The sequence below is a fragment of the Dromaius novaehollandiae genome, chromosome Z (genome assembly GCF_036370855.1).
Source record: "Dromaius novaehollandiae isolate bDroNov1 chromosome Z, bDroNov1.hap1, whole genome shotgun sequence".
Taxonomy (NCBI): Eukaryota; Metazoa; Chordata; class Aves; order Casuariiformes; family Dromaiidae; genus Dromaius; species Dromaius novaehollandiae.
In genome coordinates, this window is record NC_088132.1 from 34,862,390 (window position 1) to 34,880,927 (window position 18,538).

The 18,538-nt window shown below is 35.6% G+C and overlaps 1 protein-coding gene across 1 annotated transcript in view; it reads right to left on the reverse strand.

Annotated features, from left to right (window-relative positions):
* Nucleotides 1-215: 215 nt before the first annotated feature.
* LOC135324890 (serine palmitoyltransferase 1) overlaps nt 216-18,538 on the reverse strand; it is a 36,310-nt gene continuing 17,987 nt past the window's right edge. Inside the window, exons 7-15 of the mRNA XM_064501941.1 lie at nt 17,319-17,448; nt 15,226-15,315; nt 14,395-14,502; nt 12,803-12,898; nt 12,451-12,547; nt 11,151-11,205; nt 5,387-5,504; nt 4,527-4,600; nt 216-4,049 (exon numbers count right to left, since the gene is read on the reverse strand). Coding sequence (XP_064358011.1) covers nt 3,956-4,049; nt 4,527-4,600; nt 5,387-5,504; nt 11,151-11,205; nt 12,451-12,547; nt 12,803-12,898; nt 14,395-14,502; nt 15,226-15,315; nt 17,319-17,448 — 862 coding nt within the window. The 3' untranslated portion in view covers nt 216-3,955. The remainder of the gene's footprint in view (nt 4,050-4,526; nt 4,601-5,386; nt 5,505-11,150; nt 11,206-12,450; nt 12,548-12,802; nt 12,899-14,394; nt 14,503-15,225; nt 15,316-17,318; nt 17,449-18,538) is intronic.

The window sequence follows — 18,538 nt, forward strand, 5'->3', positions numbered from 1 at the left end:
GCAGTTCTTTCCTGATAGATGCTTCCAGTTTCCGACAGTCTGCAGCTTGGCTGATTTATTAGTGTACGTGACTTCTATTATGCATATTTTGGAATGATCTAGCACTCACAGGACAGGAAACTAACGTCTGAACAGTCCATCAATAGCAAGACAGACTAAGTCCGTTACCTTATTAGCATGAAAACTGCCAAAGAACATAAAAACACAACAAGAAATGATCTCCAAACACTTCCTTTTATTGAGATACTGAAACAATTTAACACACAAATGCTTTGTGTTAGTTCTAAATAATTCCTCTGTTTAAGCAGCATTTACAGCTCATGTACAGTTCTCGAGTCATCTTAAGATGCAAGATACTTTTGCAGTAGCAGCTTCATAGATCAGTGAATGCCAACACTCCACAACCCTGTTTAAAATAATAAAGTCCAGATGGAGTGACAGAAAGGAGACAGTACAGCATTCTGTGCAGTGACCGGGATCATATTTCAAAAGTGAAAAAATCAAAGTTATTCAGCCTTACCTCCACTTCATTCTTAATACTTTCCTTATGCATTTTACCTCCTATCCAAAAATAATGATTTCTATAATAAACAGAAAAGGCATCTGTAGGTTTTCCTATAAAAACAATGAGCCTACACAAATATCAATTATTTTTAAATGTTCAAGGAAAACACGTCCTCTACTTAAAAAAAAAAAAATCTATATATATACACATACATATAATGCTGACATGTTTCTTTATGCAAAAATGTCTTCCAAGTATAAATTATTTCCAGTCTCTCCAACTCCTTCAGTATTGCAAACAACCATGTCCACCAGGACAATTTCAACAGATGGCCATTTCACAATTAGAATGTATTGCTTCAAGTACCAAATACTAATCTTTAATAAAAAATTAATAACATTTATTTTTCCTCACTATTTGCCATCCTAATGCTTTCACTTAGCTGCAACTTTGATCCCAGTCATTGACAGGGGTAAAATACAGAGATTAGCTGAATTCAAATCAAGAATCTGGACTTTTATTTTAAATAAAAACTTTGAAGTTCAGAATCAGGCCCTTATGGGTTTGATCCACCTCACCGTAAAGCTGAATAGCTTTCCATTTATTTACCACAATCCAGCCTTGCTGCCACATCTGATGAAATGTGTGCATAAGTCTGGCTTCATCCAAACATAACCACAAAGCAACTAAAACAGGCGTATTCATATATTTATCAGCCTAGAGCACTGAGAATTTAGGCACTCTAACAGGCTTCCAATCTGACTTCCTAATGTCAAAAGTTTAACCAGAATCACCTGCTGTCTCTCTAACCCCAGCCAACCTTTTTTCCCCACAGCCATCATTCCCTTCATCTGCTCACCCTGTCAAACAGAGACATTTCTCTAAAGAGTCAAAATGAAGAGGGCCAGACATGCTTAAACTGACATGGAATATCTATCTCTCTCCACCAGCTAGATCACCCGAGCTTCTTAATTTCTACCAGAGACCGTGTATATAGCCCATCAGTAAAACATACACTATGAAAAACTTCAATTGCTCTTAACCACAAGGCATTATACTTCACTGTGATCTAAGTGCTGATTTTCTAAGCACTGTAAACAACAGCAATGGACAAAGGCAGTTTTACCAATGTTTTAATGCTGAGTATAAGTTCACTAAGTGAACTGGAGGATAATGTTTCTTAATGACATACTTGAACTTTTTTTTCCTCAGAACCACTTAGTCATGGCTTTGAAACTCTCACAAGTTCCATTGCTTCCTGCCAATTTAGGTGTCATCACTTCATTTAAAAAAAGCAAAAAACAAAACAAAACAAAAAAACCTCACACACATATCTAAAGTTTGCTTCTAGCTCTCAATAGTGACACCAAAAAAATTCTCCCCATTTGCAGACAATTTGAAACACAATGTGAGCAGTGAATATAGATTTTGCAATCTAATATTTCATTGTTTATTAGTGATTTGCTTACCTTCATAGGCTTACCCTGAACTCCAAAAACCATTGACTATGTCATGTTAGGATCCAAGCATCTCATTTATCCCCAACTTACACATCAAAGGCTTGAATTTGCCTTTGATAATACAATTTTGTATTATCAAAACAAAAATGTTTCACAAACTCAAAGCAGAGCACTAAGGTTTCATTTCCAGCTCTGTCATTATCTCTGAGGGCCTTGAGAAAGTTGATTGTCCTGTGCTTTAGTTCCAACCTGTAAAATGGAAATCAGCTTTCTTCTTTATGTTTTTGCTTTTTTAAATTGTTGGCTTCTCACGGGCTCTTACAGTTAAGGGAGGGAGAGACTCATAAATGCCAATGTAATAGCAATACTCATTCACATTGGGGCAAAGGTTTCTTTACACTGCACAGATAGTGATTTCAGAGTCACTATTTCTAATAGCAGCAGCAACAATCACAGAAGTGCCCGAACACAACTTAAGCTGGTTTACTTGAATGTACACAGGTGAGAAGCTTGGAAAGCCAGTACAAATTTGGTCACTATGAACTGAAGGAAACAACATGGACTACAGCCATCTGATACAGAACGTTAAACAGAATATAACTAGATTTTGTAGCATTATTCAACCATATGATACATGAAGATTTGGATTAAACATGTTCAGCATTTTATTTAAACAATGTTCTTTCTCAAAAATAGTACTGTAGTCCCTGTAGCAGCAACCAAAAAGGCACACAATTATAAAACCACCCAGAATACAGATCAGGTAAAATACGAAGTTTTTTAAACAGGCATTCTTAAAAAAAAAAAAAAAAATCCTGAAATACACAGTTATAGTTTCTATATTATAAATAAGTTACAGGTTACTGTCATCCTCCCTTACCAGTTTTCTATGATTGGTGTAATGTTTCTGTCCCTCTGTGCTTATCGAAAATCCTTACAGCATAACCTGCAAATAATTATTTTCCAATGATGTGAGGATTTTAGGTGTACATATTGAGTTTCATTTCAGTAGTATTTGTACCACCTAAAAATCTTAATATCTATGTGTGAGTGTTCCCCTCTAAGGCAGAGCTGTTTAGAGATGCAACTTAGCACACACATTTTAGTGCTTCAATGCTGTTTATTCAGTGGCTGTTTCAGAACTTTGGTTCATTCTTCATATTGTTTAGGCATCCTCTTCAAGACTGGTGCAAAGGCCCCCCGACTGAACATATTATAATGCAATTGCACCAATTTCACAATTTAGAGGTTTAAGTTTAGGCATTAAAGTTAATAATAAAAAAAATCCTCACCTATAATATGTCAAACATGCATATATTTACATATGAAATGCAGTAAGCAAATAGTGTGTAATATGAATTTATCATTTAGACAACTGAACTATCTGGCCAGGGATTCTGAAAAACTGGCTTCCAGAAACGGTTAACAAATAAGAATTGAAGTTCTCACTGTGATTCAATAACAAACAACTTAATATAACTGAAAGAATAACACATTAAGAGCTATATTTCCTTTTTGGCAGTATTAGGAACATGCTATCTTCATTTTGAAAAAAAATTTCCTTGAAATTTATTTGAAGTTCCTACATTCTGAGACTATTCAGAGAAAAATATGCATTTTAAATGATTTTTGGGGAAAAAAAGAATGTTTACACATATTTTTGAAAACATTCAAGGGTGTGAAGAAATAAATTTAAGGCTTTTTAAGAAGAAACTTAGGAAAAATTGTGTGCAATGTCAATATTCCACTTTAAGGAATGCTACTAAATGGTAGAGTTTGAAGTTGTAAACACACTGTGTCATTTACCCGTTCTGAAATTCAGCATTCTTCCCCTCACTGCATTTGTACCATTCTGGGACAATCTTGCTACTCAGTAAGGCTTCAGTGCCATCGGTGGACGAACTTGAATATCTGAAGTGGAAGTCAAGACACTATACAGTGTAAAACATATCCTGATACTTTGTGGAAAAAAGGTATCCAAAACAGCAGTCTAATTCAGTACAGACTGTGCAGCTTCCTTAATAAGTGATGCAGCCTTGTCCAGTTCTTGTTCCGTTTGTTCCACTGTTATCACTACTCGAATACTAGAAAAAGAAAGCCAGAACAGTCACAATAGCCATTACTCCTTGTCCTCAGTTTTAGGCTTTTCTTGCACCTAATTTCAACACACATTAAAACTGTTACCTCCAGGGAAAGGATTATGAATTTAAATCCAGTCAGAAACAAGATGTATGACTAAATAGAAATGGTCAGACTACTTTTTTCCAAACACACAAGAAATGCATAATTTTAATTGGTCTCTTTCTTACCTGCAGATGTGCAGCTCAAGGAAATATGCCTCTATCATGCTGAACTCTAAGATTCAGGTAGTTTTGATACAGTTATTTCAGCATATTAGCACCCTCTAACAGTCACTGGAAATAAACTCAAAAAGCAGGTTTTTTTTCCCACCTAACACACTATTCAATCTAGGCTACTTAACAGAACCTCAACATTGTATGAAAAGAGAGATAAAGAGTCATATCCAATAAAAGGCAATAATAAATTGACTTTCTACTAACCTAGGTGGAGGAAGACACTTTTCTTCTTTCTCCAGATAGCGGGCCTGAGTTAATGCAATACCACTATTCATGCACTACAGATAAAGAAAACAGAGCAGTCATCAATCTGGGAACTTGAGGTGGCATAAACTTGTTGAATGTCTTCAGTGATCACAAAATTTTATGAGTTTGGTGTCAGAATAATCATTAGCTCTTTCCCAAATGGAGGTTTTGAAGGTTGTGCAAAAAGTCTTTAATTAGAATATTAAATCATATTTAAATATATTTTACAGGAGAATCAACTATATTCTTTCTCTAGTGCAGTCTTGTTTACCTGCCACCTAAAATATACATGATCCTCATCAACCTCCACCTCCTTCACATGAGAAAAAGAGAACCAGTGTGTACCAAAGATGGAAAAAATACTAAGTACAAAACATAACGAGATTTTTCACATGTCCATGGACTCAAACAAGCAAAATTACAGAAAACTACATCTGATTGTTCAAATATACCAACAGAACTGTGTTCAAGGGATAGTCTGTATTCTTACAAACGCCAGTTTTCTAAGCAACTGTTTTAAATGTAAATTTGAGTTTTGAAGTACATAATAGGAAATAATCATTTTCTAAAGTACAAAGTTCAAATGCATATATTTTTTTTTATCAAGTGTTACAACCATTTTCAGCCAGAAATGGTTAGAAGATGGTGTTTAATATAGCCCTATAGATAGCAAAGAAACAGGTTTCAGGGCAGGCATTCCTGCAAGACATTCCAGCAAGTTACCCAAGAAACAGGGTAACTGCTCTACCCATATACACTTGGTTCATTATTCAAATTAAAAGGCAACGACATATTTTAAATGCTATGGAGACACTTACATAATCTACAACTCTTTTCAGTAACTTCACATCATTTTCTCGAGATCCACAGCTCTCTTCCAATTGTAGGTGCAATGCTGGAGAAAAAGATTCTCCCACTACCTTTAAGCCAGAAATCCTAAAATAAATAAAAAAATCTTTTAATGTATATATCCTACCTGAACAAAGTGTTATAGTTCCAGACAGTAAAAGCTTCCACTTTCCAGGCAAGGAGTGACAAGAGAAGGATATTTCACAAAAACTTGTCTTTCCTAAGGCATTTACTAAATCTAAGTTAGAGCAAGTTTTTGTATTACAATAGCCAACTCCTCCTTCTGCAAAACAGATCAAGGATTCAAAATAAAGGATTTTGAAAGGATCTTTTCAAAAATATAGGAGATTTGTTAACATCAGGCCTACAGTTTGTTGATAAAAATACAGCTAGCTAACTTGAGTTTTTAGAATCTGCATTAGGAAAATCAGTAATAATAAATCTTTCTACCTACTTATGTGTTTAGAAGAAACAAGGTCTATATTTGGCAATATATCCGATTTTTAATTATTTCTGTAGAAAATCTTTAGAATATCTTCTAATACTAAGTCAAAAGCTTTTCCAAAAACCAGTTACATTAACAGAATAACTCTCATGTCCGTATGTGCAGACAACAGTTAATCAGGTTCTTAGAATTTGATTGCTATGGTCCTGAAACATGGCCTGATTACACTCCACACCTTGTTCACCCTATGCACCAGTACAGGCTGGGGGCTGATCTGCTGGAAAGCAGCTCTGTGGAGAAGGACCTGGGGGTCCTGAGGGACAACAAGTTGACCATGAGCCAGCAATGTGCCCTTGCGGCCAAGAAGGCCAATGGTATCCTGGGTGCCATTAGGAAGAACGTTGCCAGCAGGTCAAGGGAGGGGATCCTCCCTCCCTCCCTACTCAGCCCTGGTGAGGCCACACCTGGAGTGCTGGCTCCAGTCCTGGGCTCCCCGATACAAGAGAGACCTGGGGCTACTGGAGTGAGTCCAGTGGAGGGCCACTAAGATGATTAAGGGACTGGAGCATCTCTCCTATAAGGAAACACAGAGAGCTGCAATTCTTCAGCCTGGAGAAGAGAAGGCTGAGGGGGGATCTTATCGATGTGGTTAAATATCTGACAGGAGGGTTTAAAGAGGACAGGGCCAGACTCTTCAGTGGTGCCCAGTGGCAGGACAAGAGGCAAAGGGAACAAGCTGAAATAGGAAGTTCTGTCTGAATCTAAGGAAAAACTTCTTACTGTGAGGGTGACTGAGCACTGGAACAGGCTGCCCAGAGTTGTGGAGTCTCCATCCTTGGAGATATTCAAAAGCCATGTGGACAAGGTCCTGGGCAACGTGCTCTAGGTGACCCTGCTTGAGCAGGGGGCTTGGACTAGATGATCTTTAAAGGCCCCTTCCAACCTCAACTGTTCTGTGATACACAGGACTGAATTATTCCCTTCAAAAAACCTGTATCCAACACCATAGCAAGACCTCAGTGACCCAAATTTAGCAGATCCCATAAATGCACTACATGTCTACCATCAACCATAATTTTGATTTCCTGACTTTGGTGAGCTTTCATCACACACACATGTAAATGTATATTCTTATTTTAAAATAAGTCTCCTATTTTTACAAAGCTCAAAACCCACTCAGAACAGAAAAGATGTCAAATCCATAACTGCAAAACTGGAACCTACAAGAGAAAGAATGGGCACTACAAACACACCAAATCAATTATAAGCTTGAAAAAATAAAAATATTCTCTAACATGACAAGCATCTTGCATTATTTCTACAACACTGTCAGTTCACAGTCCAGTCCAGAAAGACAGGTCAAACTGGCATCATCTTCTTTGGCCACAAAATCGCAAACATTCTGGTGTCATTTACCTACACTTGCACACAAACAAAACGGAGGCAATTTCTTTAATGCACAAGCGCATACAGTGCAAGTGTCCCAGTACAACAGTGCATATCTAGCAATCAGGGAAGACAAAGTTTGTTAGTATAAAGAACCAGGAAAAGCAGTTCAAGGTCCTCTAAAAAGTAGAAAAACAAATTGAATATACAGTATGATGCACCCGTTATTTGTTATGTTCTCTAAGAGTGACCTGATGTTTAAGGAGCATAATTCTAAAAATAAGGGAGGTGAGAATAAAATTCACACAAAGCTTTATCATAATTTAAACTCTGTTCTCTAGCAAATGGATTTAAGACAAAATACACATTTGATATACTACAAAGATCACAAGTTACTAATTACAATTAGGTTTTAAGATTGACACACTATTAGCTTATAATTATACACCATGCAGTCTTCAATGAAAACAGGTAATGATAAATAGCACCTCCCCCCCCACCTTCAAAAACAGGAAACAAGAAAAGACAGGTAGGAAGCAAGCTTTGTATCACTTCCATTCAAACTTTGAGGCTTTGCCCAAACAACATGTTTTGTATTAGCTACTCATAGAGGATGCTTACAGGTTTCAAACTCGAGTTTAATTTAAAAACTTCTTCTGTCAGTCACAGCTGTAGTAAACGGAACTATATAATTTTTCCTATCCAACTGCTTGAAGAAACAGCAGAGTTTAACATAAGGTTTTTTGAAGACAGTATTTTAACATTCACATAGAGCATTAACTATGTTTTCCTGAACCTTTGCCCAATTAAAATCAAAGAGATATTTTAAAATCCAATGCATGCACACTATAATTTCCTGAAATCAGAATTCCCTTTCCATATAAAATGCTGGAAAAAGAAAGATTTCATTCTGAAAAAAAAATTTACAAATTTCACGTGAAAATGAAAGATATCTTAAAGATCTGTTTTTGAAGTAACAAAGGAACAAAACTGGGCTCCTGAACTCCATGGCTCCTTTCAAGGCTACTTCTATATTAGTAAATTAAACGTGCTTTGGACTGTTCTCTGGCTCCGAGGCCAATGGTTATGGAATGACTCACATCCATACTTTTATAATGTGAGTCTCCAAGTGAGGGTGGCCACATCCAAACTGTCTATTGGGAATGGTTCCTGGCTCATGCTAACTTCTGAACAGGATCCAGGAATTGTTTCAAAGAGTGCTACTTGGCCTGGGCCAAAACCATGCCACAGACCATTCTAACAATGTAATAGTATAGACAATTGAGTTCCAGTGCCCAGGAACATTTCCTGGCCTCAATTTACTAGTACAGATGTAACCTCAGGGAGCTCTCTGAAAGGGTGTACCTCAAAGCTCGCTGCACCTCAGTTTGGAGGCTGAGCTGCAAAATTGAGTGACAAGGCCAGACTCTTAGCCTTAGGGAATCCTGAAAAATTCTGAGAATTTTATTTGAAAATTCTCAACCCAAGTTCAGGATATGCAATGAGTTATGAACTATTTCAAGAATACTACTTAATACTTCCAAGCTTTTTAAGCAAGCACAAAATCCTGTCCCATTCCAGCCTGTCCCCCTGCAGCAGATCTTCATTTCTATTTACCAAGATCCTACAGATTTCTAAGTACAGGACAGACAGCCACATTATTTAAGATTATTTAGAAAGCTAGAAATATTCCTAACTTGTGTTAGTTGAACATCCCACCACTTACTGCATTTTCTTATGCTATATAAGCTGCAGCAGACAGTAAGAAAGTAGTTCTATGAGAGGTTGAGAAGAATCCTGTTCTTCCATAAACTAGCGCTTGGCTTGTACCTGATATGGGAAGCAACATCAGTCATTCTTTTAGCTTACAACACTACTGTGTTTTTTTTTTTCCATGACCCATATAAAGACCAAAACTAGGGAGGGGGTTAATCACGCACCTATCCTTACACACGAAGCCCTAAATTCTACAGGTTTGTTACACTTCAGCTAAAAGAAAGATTTCCTTTATTTTTAATTTGTTCCTCTCATTTGTTCTATTATGAGAAAAAAAGTTGTACATTCTTTTTCACTTTCTTTGTGTACAGTTCTATTGTTTTATGCTCCCTTTTAAACTGCCAGTTCCATTCTATCAAAGGGAGAGCACAACAAAAAATTGTAGTCAAACAGTAGCTGGGATTAGGTGAGGAAGAAGAGTGTATTTAATGAAACAGCATTTAAAAAAAAACATTCTGAAAACTTTGCTTTCTGTTTAAACAGTTGCACCTATTTTCCAGCATTGTTACTAATTAAAAACAAAAACCCACACCACACAGGATCATGCAAATATTAGTTCAGATCTTCTCTCCAATACTGCTTTACACACCTGCTGAGATAGTTTACCTGCTACACAGCTGCCCAATCATCTGATATTATTAAATCCTACAAGCACTCTTCCTGTGTGACCAAGAAGTAACTCCCTTTGCAATTTATATAATTTTACTGCTGTGTTATCACACCAGTTTCCATAAGGCAGAAATAGAAAAATCCTATTACAGGACAGGCATTTTGTCCACTTGTTAATTTGTGACTATACTCATCACTGAAAGAATTTAAGGGGGGAAAAAAAAATTAGTATCAGTCACAGGATAATCAAATGTTAGCCATGTGTTGTCCAGTACTGTTTTGTAGTGGATATTAACAAATAAAAGATTGATCATTTCTCCTTACACGTGGTTTGTGTCTGTATTTTAAATGTATTTATAATTAACACCTAAAAATGACAAATAGAGAAGAATATTACAACTACTCTCCCTTTTACCTCAGCCATAAGATGCTATTTCTAGTAAAGAAAAGACACTAATGATTTTTAATTGGCTGTAAAAGATTTCAAATTTAGGAGCATCTGTATGTTTCTGACCTGAAAGCCTATGTGTTTTCAAAATAAACACAATCAAAGGAGACTAGGATTATTTGATGGTAGAATTATTCCAAAGAAACTGAATGTTGTTAAAGACTATCAGAAAAGTTCTAACATAAAAATCGGGCTGAACAGTAAACTGCTGTCAAGATGCAGATGCTTATCTGAAATAAAAAGTAACTCATACTGAATAAATGACCAATGCATTTTAAAAAGAAAAGTATCATTAATAATGCATTATCGACTTAGAGTGTGTGTGTGTTTAGTTTTTGTGCATTTCTGTAATATGTAACAGGAAACTGCTGAAGAAAATGAAGTGTAAAATATAGACTTTTTATGTAACTAATCTGCAAATTAGACAGTACTTGAATATTCAAAGAAATTTTTATAACTTTTAATATCAAAAACTGTCATAAAAATACAATTACTTAGTACAGCCACCTTTTAAAATAGATTACTGTTAGGAAATTTTTAAACAGAATTCTTATTTTTCAGATAAACTCCAGCAGTTTGCTTTATGCCTTCAGAATAATCAATACTTCTATTACTATTTAATATCCAAATCTCCTATGTAAAAACAATATTGTATTTAAGTTGATTGCAAGGTGCTTTTTTTCATTTGAAAGAACATCAGCTAAGCTATGCTCGTAAGTATTATCAAATGAAATGCTTTTACTTATACATTTCTTTCACCACGATTATCAATACTTTGCACCATCAAAACCTCACTGCACTCTCTTAAAGACTTAAATACCCAAGAGCTTGTAAACATCCCCACTAGAAATAAGGTACAATCTCATTTCAATACCTGTAAAGGGATTTAGAAAATTTGTCTAAAAATTCTGATCTGAGCATGAGTAGAATCAGAAACACTTTGGGACAAGGAGAGTTCTTCAAAGTTGGCCTTATAAAGGAATGGACAGATTGATAATAGCACCAAAACCCCACAACAAAATGAAACACAGCCCCACCCCACCCCCAACATCCTCAACAAACAGCTTACCCTTGTAAAGCTCTGTGAATCTGCTTGCATTTTCCCTGGAGAGTCTGAAAAATGTCTAGAGAAAAAAAAAACAAAACAAAGAAACCCCTCAGACCTTGTTTTTGCTTTACATTTCTGTAAGTCTAAGATTAAAATAAAAAATGGAAAGAAAATTAATGTATTAAAGCACTAAGTTTCTTCACTACTCTTTCTAATGTTCCTCACTCCCATTTCTTTCATGAAATGGCAGGTTTTTTTAAGATCTGAAAAACACATTATTTCCCTTTATCTCTTTACTCCAGCTGCACTAGTTCATGATCACATGGAAAGGATGACACAAACACTTAGCAAGGGGATTGAAATGACAGATCCAATTTATTTATATGTATAAAATATCTACAGCCAAACAGACTTCTCCTCCTTGATCCTCTCACCCACTCATTCCTGACTCTTAAACAGGAAATTTTGACTCCTGGATTTACAAACCTTGGTTCTTTCCCTAAGTTAAGGTCAACCCCTCATCATAGCTAACAAACCCAAAACCTACTCTCAATTTTTTGTTGATTTTGTTTAAACTTTTGAGGACCAGGCAGGGACTACACAAGACCCTCCTGCTTGGACTTTTATTGCTTTTATTTATGACAAATTAAATGTTACAACTCTCTGCAGACCTCCTTCAGCCTATAGATGGTAAAGAAGGAGGAAAAAAAAATTGGCCAGTTTTGTCCTCCTCTTATACTGCTTGCCCCAAAAATTCATTCTTAGGTTCTAGAAAACCAGGGCTTTCCAACCTCATCCAAACGTACTATACTTAGTCCTGTCAAAAGCCCAAGTGATTATGCCATGATCCAGCCTGAGATCCTTGCTTGAATGCTCACTTGGAGAACAACAACAACAATAAGAGTGAAAGTGGAAATGAAAGAGTCCTTCAGTTCTGAGGAAGAATTTCCCCACTCTTTTGTCTTTATTCTTCCATTCCTCCATTTATCCTAAAGACATTCATTTTAAAGGATGGAGCAGACAGTAAAGCAGAACAGTAACTTCTTATCTGGAGCTTAACAGCTACCACCTCTGTCCCTTTTAGCCTCAAGTAACTCATTTTTATCTGGAAAAAGGACAGGGGGAAAAAAGGTTGTTAAAAAGAAAAGCAGTATAGGAAATATAAAAAGAAAAATAATCATGAGTGCAAAACTGGTTAGCTGAAAAGGAAGAGAGAGAACATATAAATGAAAAAGGATAAGAAATCAAAGTAGGGAAAAAAATGATTTGTTAGTTTGGAGTGAAGACAGACTGAAGAATAGGATTTTCCTGAATTAAGTACCTGGATTATCTTCCATAATATTCAGAGCCTCAATAGCAGCAGCAGCTAACAAAGGAGGTAGGGATGCAGAAAAGCAGTAGCCCTGACCAGACAATCGCTGGGGGGGGAGAAAGAAAAAAAAATCCACTTTTTTGTTTATAACAATATAGAAAATGTTTTACAACTAAATTTGTTTAAATTTAAAAGTAGGTCTCCTATCCATCTATCATGTTCTGTAAAACATGAAAGTTTCTACATAGAATCGAATGTTATGCCATAATTTATATCATAACATAGCGTGTAAGCTGATAAACCACTCCCATTTCTCAATAACTAATCCTGCCATGCCATATAGAAATAAGACCTGGCTTACCTGATGATCAATAACAAAAGATCTTCCACAGCAAAATCCTCCAATAGAAGCCAGTGAATTTTCCATGTTTGCGCTGATAAGATCTATATCATCTATCTGCCATTTAAATTAACAACTAAGTTATCAAGAAATGCCTTTGATTAAATCAAGACTAGTTATAAAACACATCCAAACATGTCTTATTTCGTATTATTATAAATACTAGAGAATGTCCAGAATGAAATCGCATATTCAAATGAAGCTGCAATTGAAATAATTTCAAACTATACCGAAGGGACTTTAGAAATTAAGATTTATGGATCTGTATACAATTTACACAAGATCATTCTCTTTCAGGCTTTGTAATGTACAGAACACAAACAGAAAAAAACCAAGTTATGTGGACATGGGCCACAACTCTTCAAAGCACTCAGTGTCATGGTGTCCTTTATGAATGTAAGTAGTCCCACAGCAGTCAATAAGTTATAATGTAACTAAAATTCAGCACAAGCCTAGTTAAATCAGAGTTTGGACCCCAGAGATGTAATTGTCTTATTTCACTCATTACTTGCAAACAAGTTCTTCTTTTTGCCATGCTCTGTAATGCATACAGACGACTATCAGTACAAATTTCCATTTTGAGTAGACAAGACTAAAAGACTTTGTGTAAAAGGATTTTACATATGAGCCAATTAATCAGAAAGTGGTTGGCAAGCATCATAGCAGTTTGTTTCCTTTCCTTAAGCTGTTTATCATTCATTTTCTCTTTTCCACACACTGGATTGAATAGTTAAAGTGAAAACAAAGAAAAAGTAGGGGTATGAGTAGAAAGTAGAGAGAAGATAGAATATCAAAATTTGATAAATGACTTCTTAACTGAATTCTGACACTGCCCTTAGGAGGCAGTAAAAGATGCTCCACACTGAGGAGACACTAGCTGCCAAAAGAGCATTTCTTCCTTCCCCAGTTCAGGTGGTTGTGGTAGTAAAGAGCTGCAAGGATTCCAAAATATATAGATCATTCCATGTCAATACTCCTCAGCAGAAGAAAAACTATAAAAGACAGACTTGCTGTGTTGGGAAAATATTTTGGCTGAATCTGCCAGTAAAGGAGTAGGACACCACCTTTGAAAGGACTAACAAAAGCTTTCTCCTAATTTTTTCCCCTGGAGTCAAAGACGATAGAGCAGAATGACTATTGGGAAGTGGCCACGGAGAGGACTTTTCTGACTTACCCCAACTCCCAAATATTTCTGTGCAAGCATATTGCTTTGTGGGCATATGGAGTTGGAGAATATCATAATCATAATTTCACTAAGCATCAAAAAAAAGTATAAAATTATGCACTGTAAGAATTCCCCTGTTTATCTTCCTCACTAAAGATAAATATTCTAAAAAAAAAAAAAAAAAAAAAAAAAAAATCAGGTAAGCAGGTGAAAGAAAATAGTGCCAAGCCCTGGACTCTTTACTGCTGGTAAGTGAACAGAGGGAAAGGTATGTTAAGGATTCTATCATACACTAGTAAATATTGTTAATGCCACAAGAAACAAGTAGCAGAATTTGCCTCTCTACAGGTCTCATTTACAACAAAAAACACAAGAAAATGGCACTTACATTTATGCCAAAGTGTTCAGTAATTCCTCGTCCATGTTCCCCAAGGACTCCAAAGGAAAGGCTCTCCTCCAAAAAAATTCTAACTTTGTATTTATACTTCAGTTTTATCTAAAACAATGAAAATAATACAAATCACAAGACAAGCCCATCAGAATTTGGTAACAAAATGGGTGGGGGAGACAAGGTAAATACAGACAACTATAGTATCCTGAATACTGCAAAAATGTCAGCTCCAGAGTTGAGTTCTGTCATTAAGACATTGAAAAAGCTTTCAACCATTATTACTATTTAATGCTAAAGATAGAGTAAATTTCAAAAATGCCAATGGTCACGTACAAAAAAACACTTTGTTTTTTCTTGATAGGTTATCAAACACTTTCAGGATAATATGTTTTCACAGCACTTCTTTCTTTACCAGCTTTTTTTGCCTTCCTGCATAACAAGGCAATTTATGTTGAATAATAAACGTGTTCCTTGGAGCCACTGTTTATTACAGCAATATGACAGTTTCTTTGAAACTCAGTTTTTTTAGATACAATTTTAGTTTAACAATTTAGTAACATACAGCTTTTGAAAATACAGTAATTTTACAGCTTGAAAACTAAGACTTTAACTGGATATTTATTTCCCAATCCACTATTACTTACTGATCAGGAATTTCAATAAAATGTCAATATGGAATCCCCATTTCACAAATATTTGAGGAAGGAAAGAGATAAATTAAAAAGTAAAAGCAAAGCTTTTCTTTGTAGGCCTAATTGCACAATATTACTGTTTTATTGTCAAATGTGTCCATATGCAGAGTTTAAAAAGCAAACTGAAACCACTTACCAATTCTGGAAGAGGGCAGACGTCTCCTGTATTCATATACAATCCTTCCACTACAATAAACCTTCGAGTTACACGGGCCTTGCGAGGATTCTTCAGAGAAAGATATGGTTTCAGTTTGTATCAATTGTTACTAACAAATGAAGCTCTGATGGTTTTTTGGGAGGCAGGTAATGGGAAGGGAAGGAAAATAACATCTCTTTTTAAAGTAAGTTTTTACTTTAGTCTAAATTTAATATTTATCATTTGTAATAGAAGTTGAAATGTGTCATTGGACTATTTTTCTTTATTTTTCTAATAGTTTTAAAGCTTTATCTCTCACACAAAATTTAAGATTCTTTGTTTTATAACAAAGCATAACCAGTTCATTTGAACTTTATGCCTAAAATACAAACAATACAACTACAGAACAAATACTGCAAATCTGGGTCTCTATTATATTCAGAACAGTTATGTTCTCTCATTAGTCAGAGCATTTAGAAAGCTTTTCAAAAACTGGTTTATGTGACCAGATTCTCAACGAAGCACAATCCTCTTGGAAGCAGTTGTCTTCATAAGACACGATCCAAAAGTATTCACAACTTTGAAGTCACAGTCTGGTCTCTGAACAATAAAAGCCATAAGAATATCCTGCACTGTTTTCTGTTTAAACTATGAATGTATGATTTGACTTTTGCTGTTCTAAAATGACATTCTAGTTCAAAAACCATTAGCAATGGAAAAACCACACGTTGTTCCATGGGTTACACTACCCTAATCTTAATATTCACCAATTACTTTCTTCAGCATTGCCCAGTTTTAATTTCTTATTTGATTGTGCTAAACCTTTATATAAAATGAAACAATGTTCAAATAATAGTTCCCCTGTTACTTACTTTAATACCCTAGATCAGAAAATACTAGTAGGATTTAAGCTTCATCACCTTTTTGAGTTCTTGGGAAAAGATTTGGAGAACATTTGTCTTTCCTGAGCGGTAGGTACCAAAACTAGGCACAGTCCACTTCACAAGCTGTCCCAGCTCTAGTGATAAGACCTACCCCTTCCTACTCAGAATATCTTGATTATGATTATACAGATATGGACTACATTAAGCTTGTTGGCCACCAACTTTATGTTCACATTCAGCTAGCTACATTTTACTGAAACTTTAATCATGTAGCTCAGTCAAAGCACTCTGCTCCAACAAACCGAATGTGTTACACAAACAGATTACATCACTACTCTGTCAACTAAATCTAAAATCTCGTGTAGAGATTATCTGACAACATGCATTTTCCACAAATGTATGTAGACTAGCTCCTTTAAATTTGCTATTAATCAGATCCATTATTGATTTAGATTGATGTTAAACTGATTGGCTTACAATTATCCACTTTATCTAGTTTACTTTTTCTAAGTGTTAGCACAATATCAGCTTTCTTCCAGTTGTCTGCAACTTCCCCAGCATTCTGTGACTGAGGAATATAATGGAGCTAGTTCTTCAGTAGATTCTTTTAAAACTCATACACACAAATTATCTGGACTTGCTGATGCTGATTTTAGTAGTTGCTTTTGGGCATCCCTCCGTATGCCTGTCAGGGTATGAAGTGAGTCATCCAGTTGACCCCAAATATAGTTTTTAAAAAGAGAGAACATCTCAAGAGTTCAGTGCAAGATAGATAATTGACTGAGAAGTGAAAGAAAGAAAAAAAAAAGAATCGCACTCCTCCTATAAATCAAACTTAGGACTAGTATCACCGCTTCTGTGTTGATTTTACTGTGTAGCGTTCAAATTGATAATTAATGGGTACAATTTGTTAAGTAAATGCAGTTATTCAAACACCTAAAGGACAAAAACCATGCAAGAGCACCAGAGAAACTCTATACTGCAGTCATTTGTACACAGTGATATCCCCTGCCACCAAAGCCTGTGAGTTCACTTCCAGTGGTTACATTGACAAATGCAAAAAATGCAACATCAACTTTTCATAGAGATTTATGAAAACAAAATAACTGTCTATAAGTACTGCATCCGTTCAGTTAGAGAACTCAGTAAGGAAAAAAAAAAGGTGATGGGGCACAAAAGAGTACAAACATTTCATCAAAGGAACTGTACCTTTTGATCTTCGGTCTCCTGTTCTTTCAACAGTCGTTCAAGGTCAGCCATATCATTATGTTTAAATAACTTGATGTTACTACGAGATGCCTGTAATCCCTTCTGAATAGCAAAGCAGGCAGCTTCATCTCTGTAAATACATCAAGCCATTTAAATTTGCACTTGGTTTAGCATTTATTCAAAGAAGAAAGATGGCCAATGATCTTTCTAGGACTGTTCTGCTTTTGAGTTGATATCTATACTCAGGTGTAGTTAAAACCAGATCTATTAAAGCATCATAAATGTTATTTATTTTTTGAAACATATTTCCAAAGCTTCTCAGATTTTCGATACACTATAACACTGAAATATTGCACTGAAAGCAAGCCTACAGGTTTCCCTGAAGTCTGCACTGGTCCTTTTGTTTGTATGTGACAGCTATTCATCTGAGCACAACATTCCATGGACTGGGTACAATGCCCTAGTAATCATCCCAGCAGCTCACTTTCCTGGGTCTTTCTCTGCGTCTTAGAAGAAAAGCACAAGGATGTGCCTAAAAACATTTGCAGTTGTCTTCAGAGTATTCAAAACCTGATTTTTAAGACTCTTTGGGAATTATCTCAGAGTTTAAAGAATAATCTGCCATTTTAAGTTTTGGAAAAGCAAGTCCCTTTGGGGGCGGGGGGTGGCAATTTCACAGGTGCATACACCTAATGATTATTTAAAAGTGGCAACTAAATCAAACTTTCTGCACATGCTAAACACAGTCATTTAAACCAAGATTTTTATTTATTTATTTATTTTTTTTAACAGAGGAAGATCTTTTTTTCCAGTGAGAAGCTGAAACAATACAAAACAGCTAAATCCAGGATGCACCTGCATCTTGAATATTGTGTGCAATTCTGGTCACTCATCTCAAAAAAACCTAAAAGTGTTCAAAGATGACCAAAAAAGATGATCAAAGTTATGAGAGAACTTCTATACAAGAAGTCTATTAGGCTAGGAATCTTACACTTAGAAAAGAGACAACCAAAAATGGTTTATGGTAGACAACTACAAAACTATCAGTGGTATGTAGAAGATGGGCAAGCAACAACTGTTCACTGTGTCTTTTTATAAAAATCAAATGCATCAATTGAAACTAGCAGGTGTTACATTCAACACCAAGATATTTATTCATACAATGCTCAGTTAAACTGTGAAATTACATGTCACAGGAGCACTCTGGATATTAGAGATTT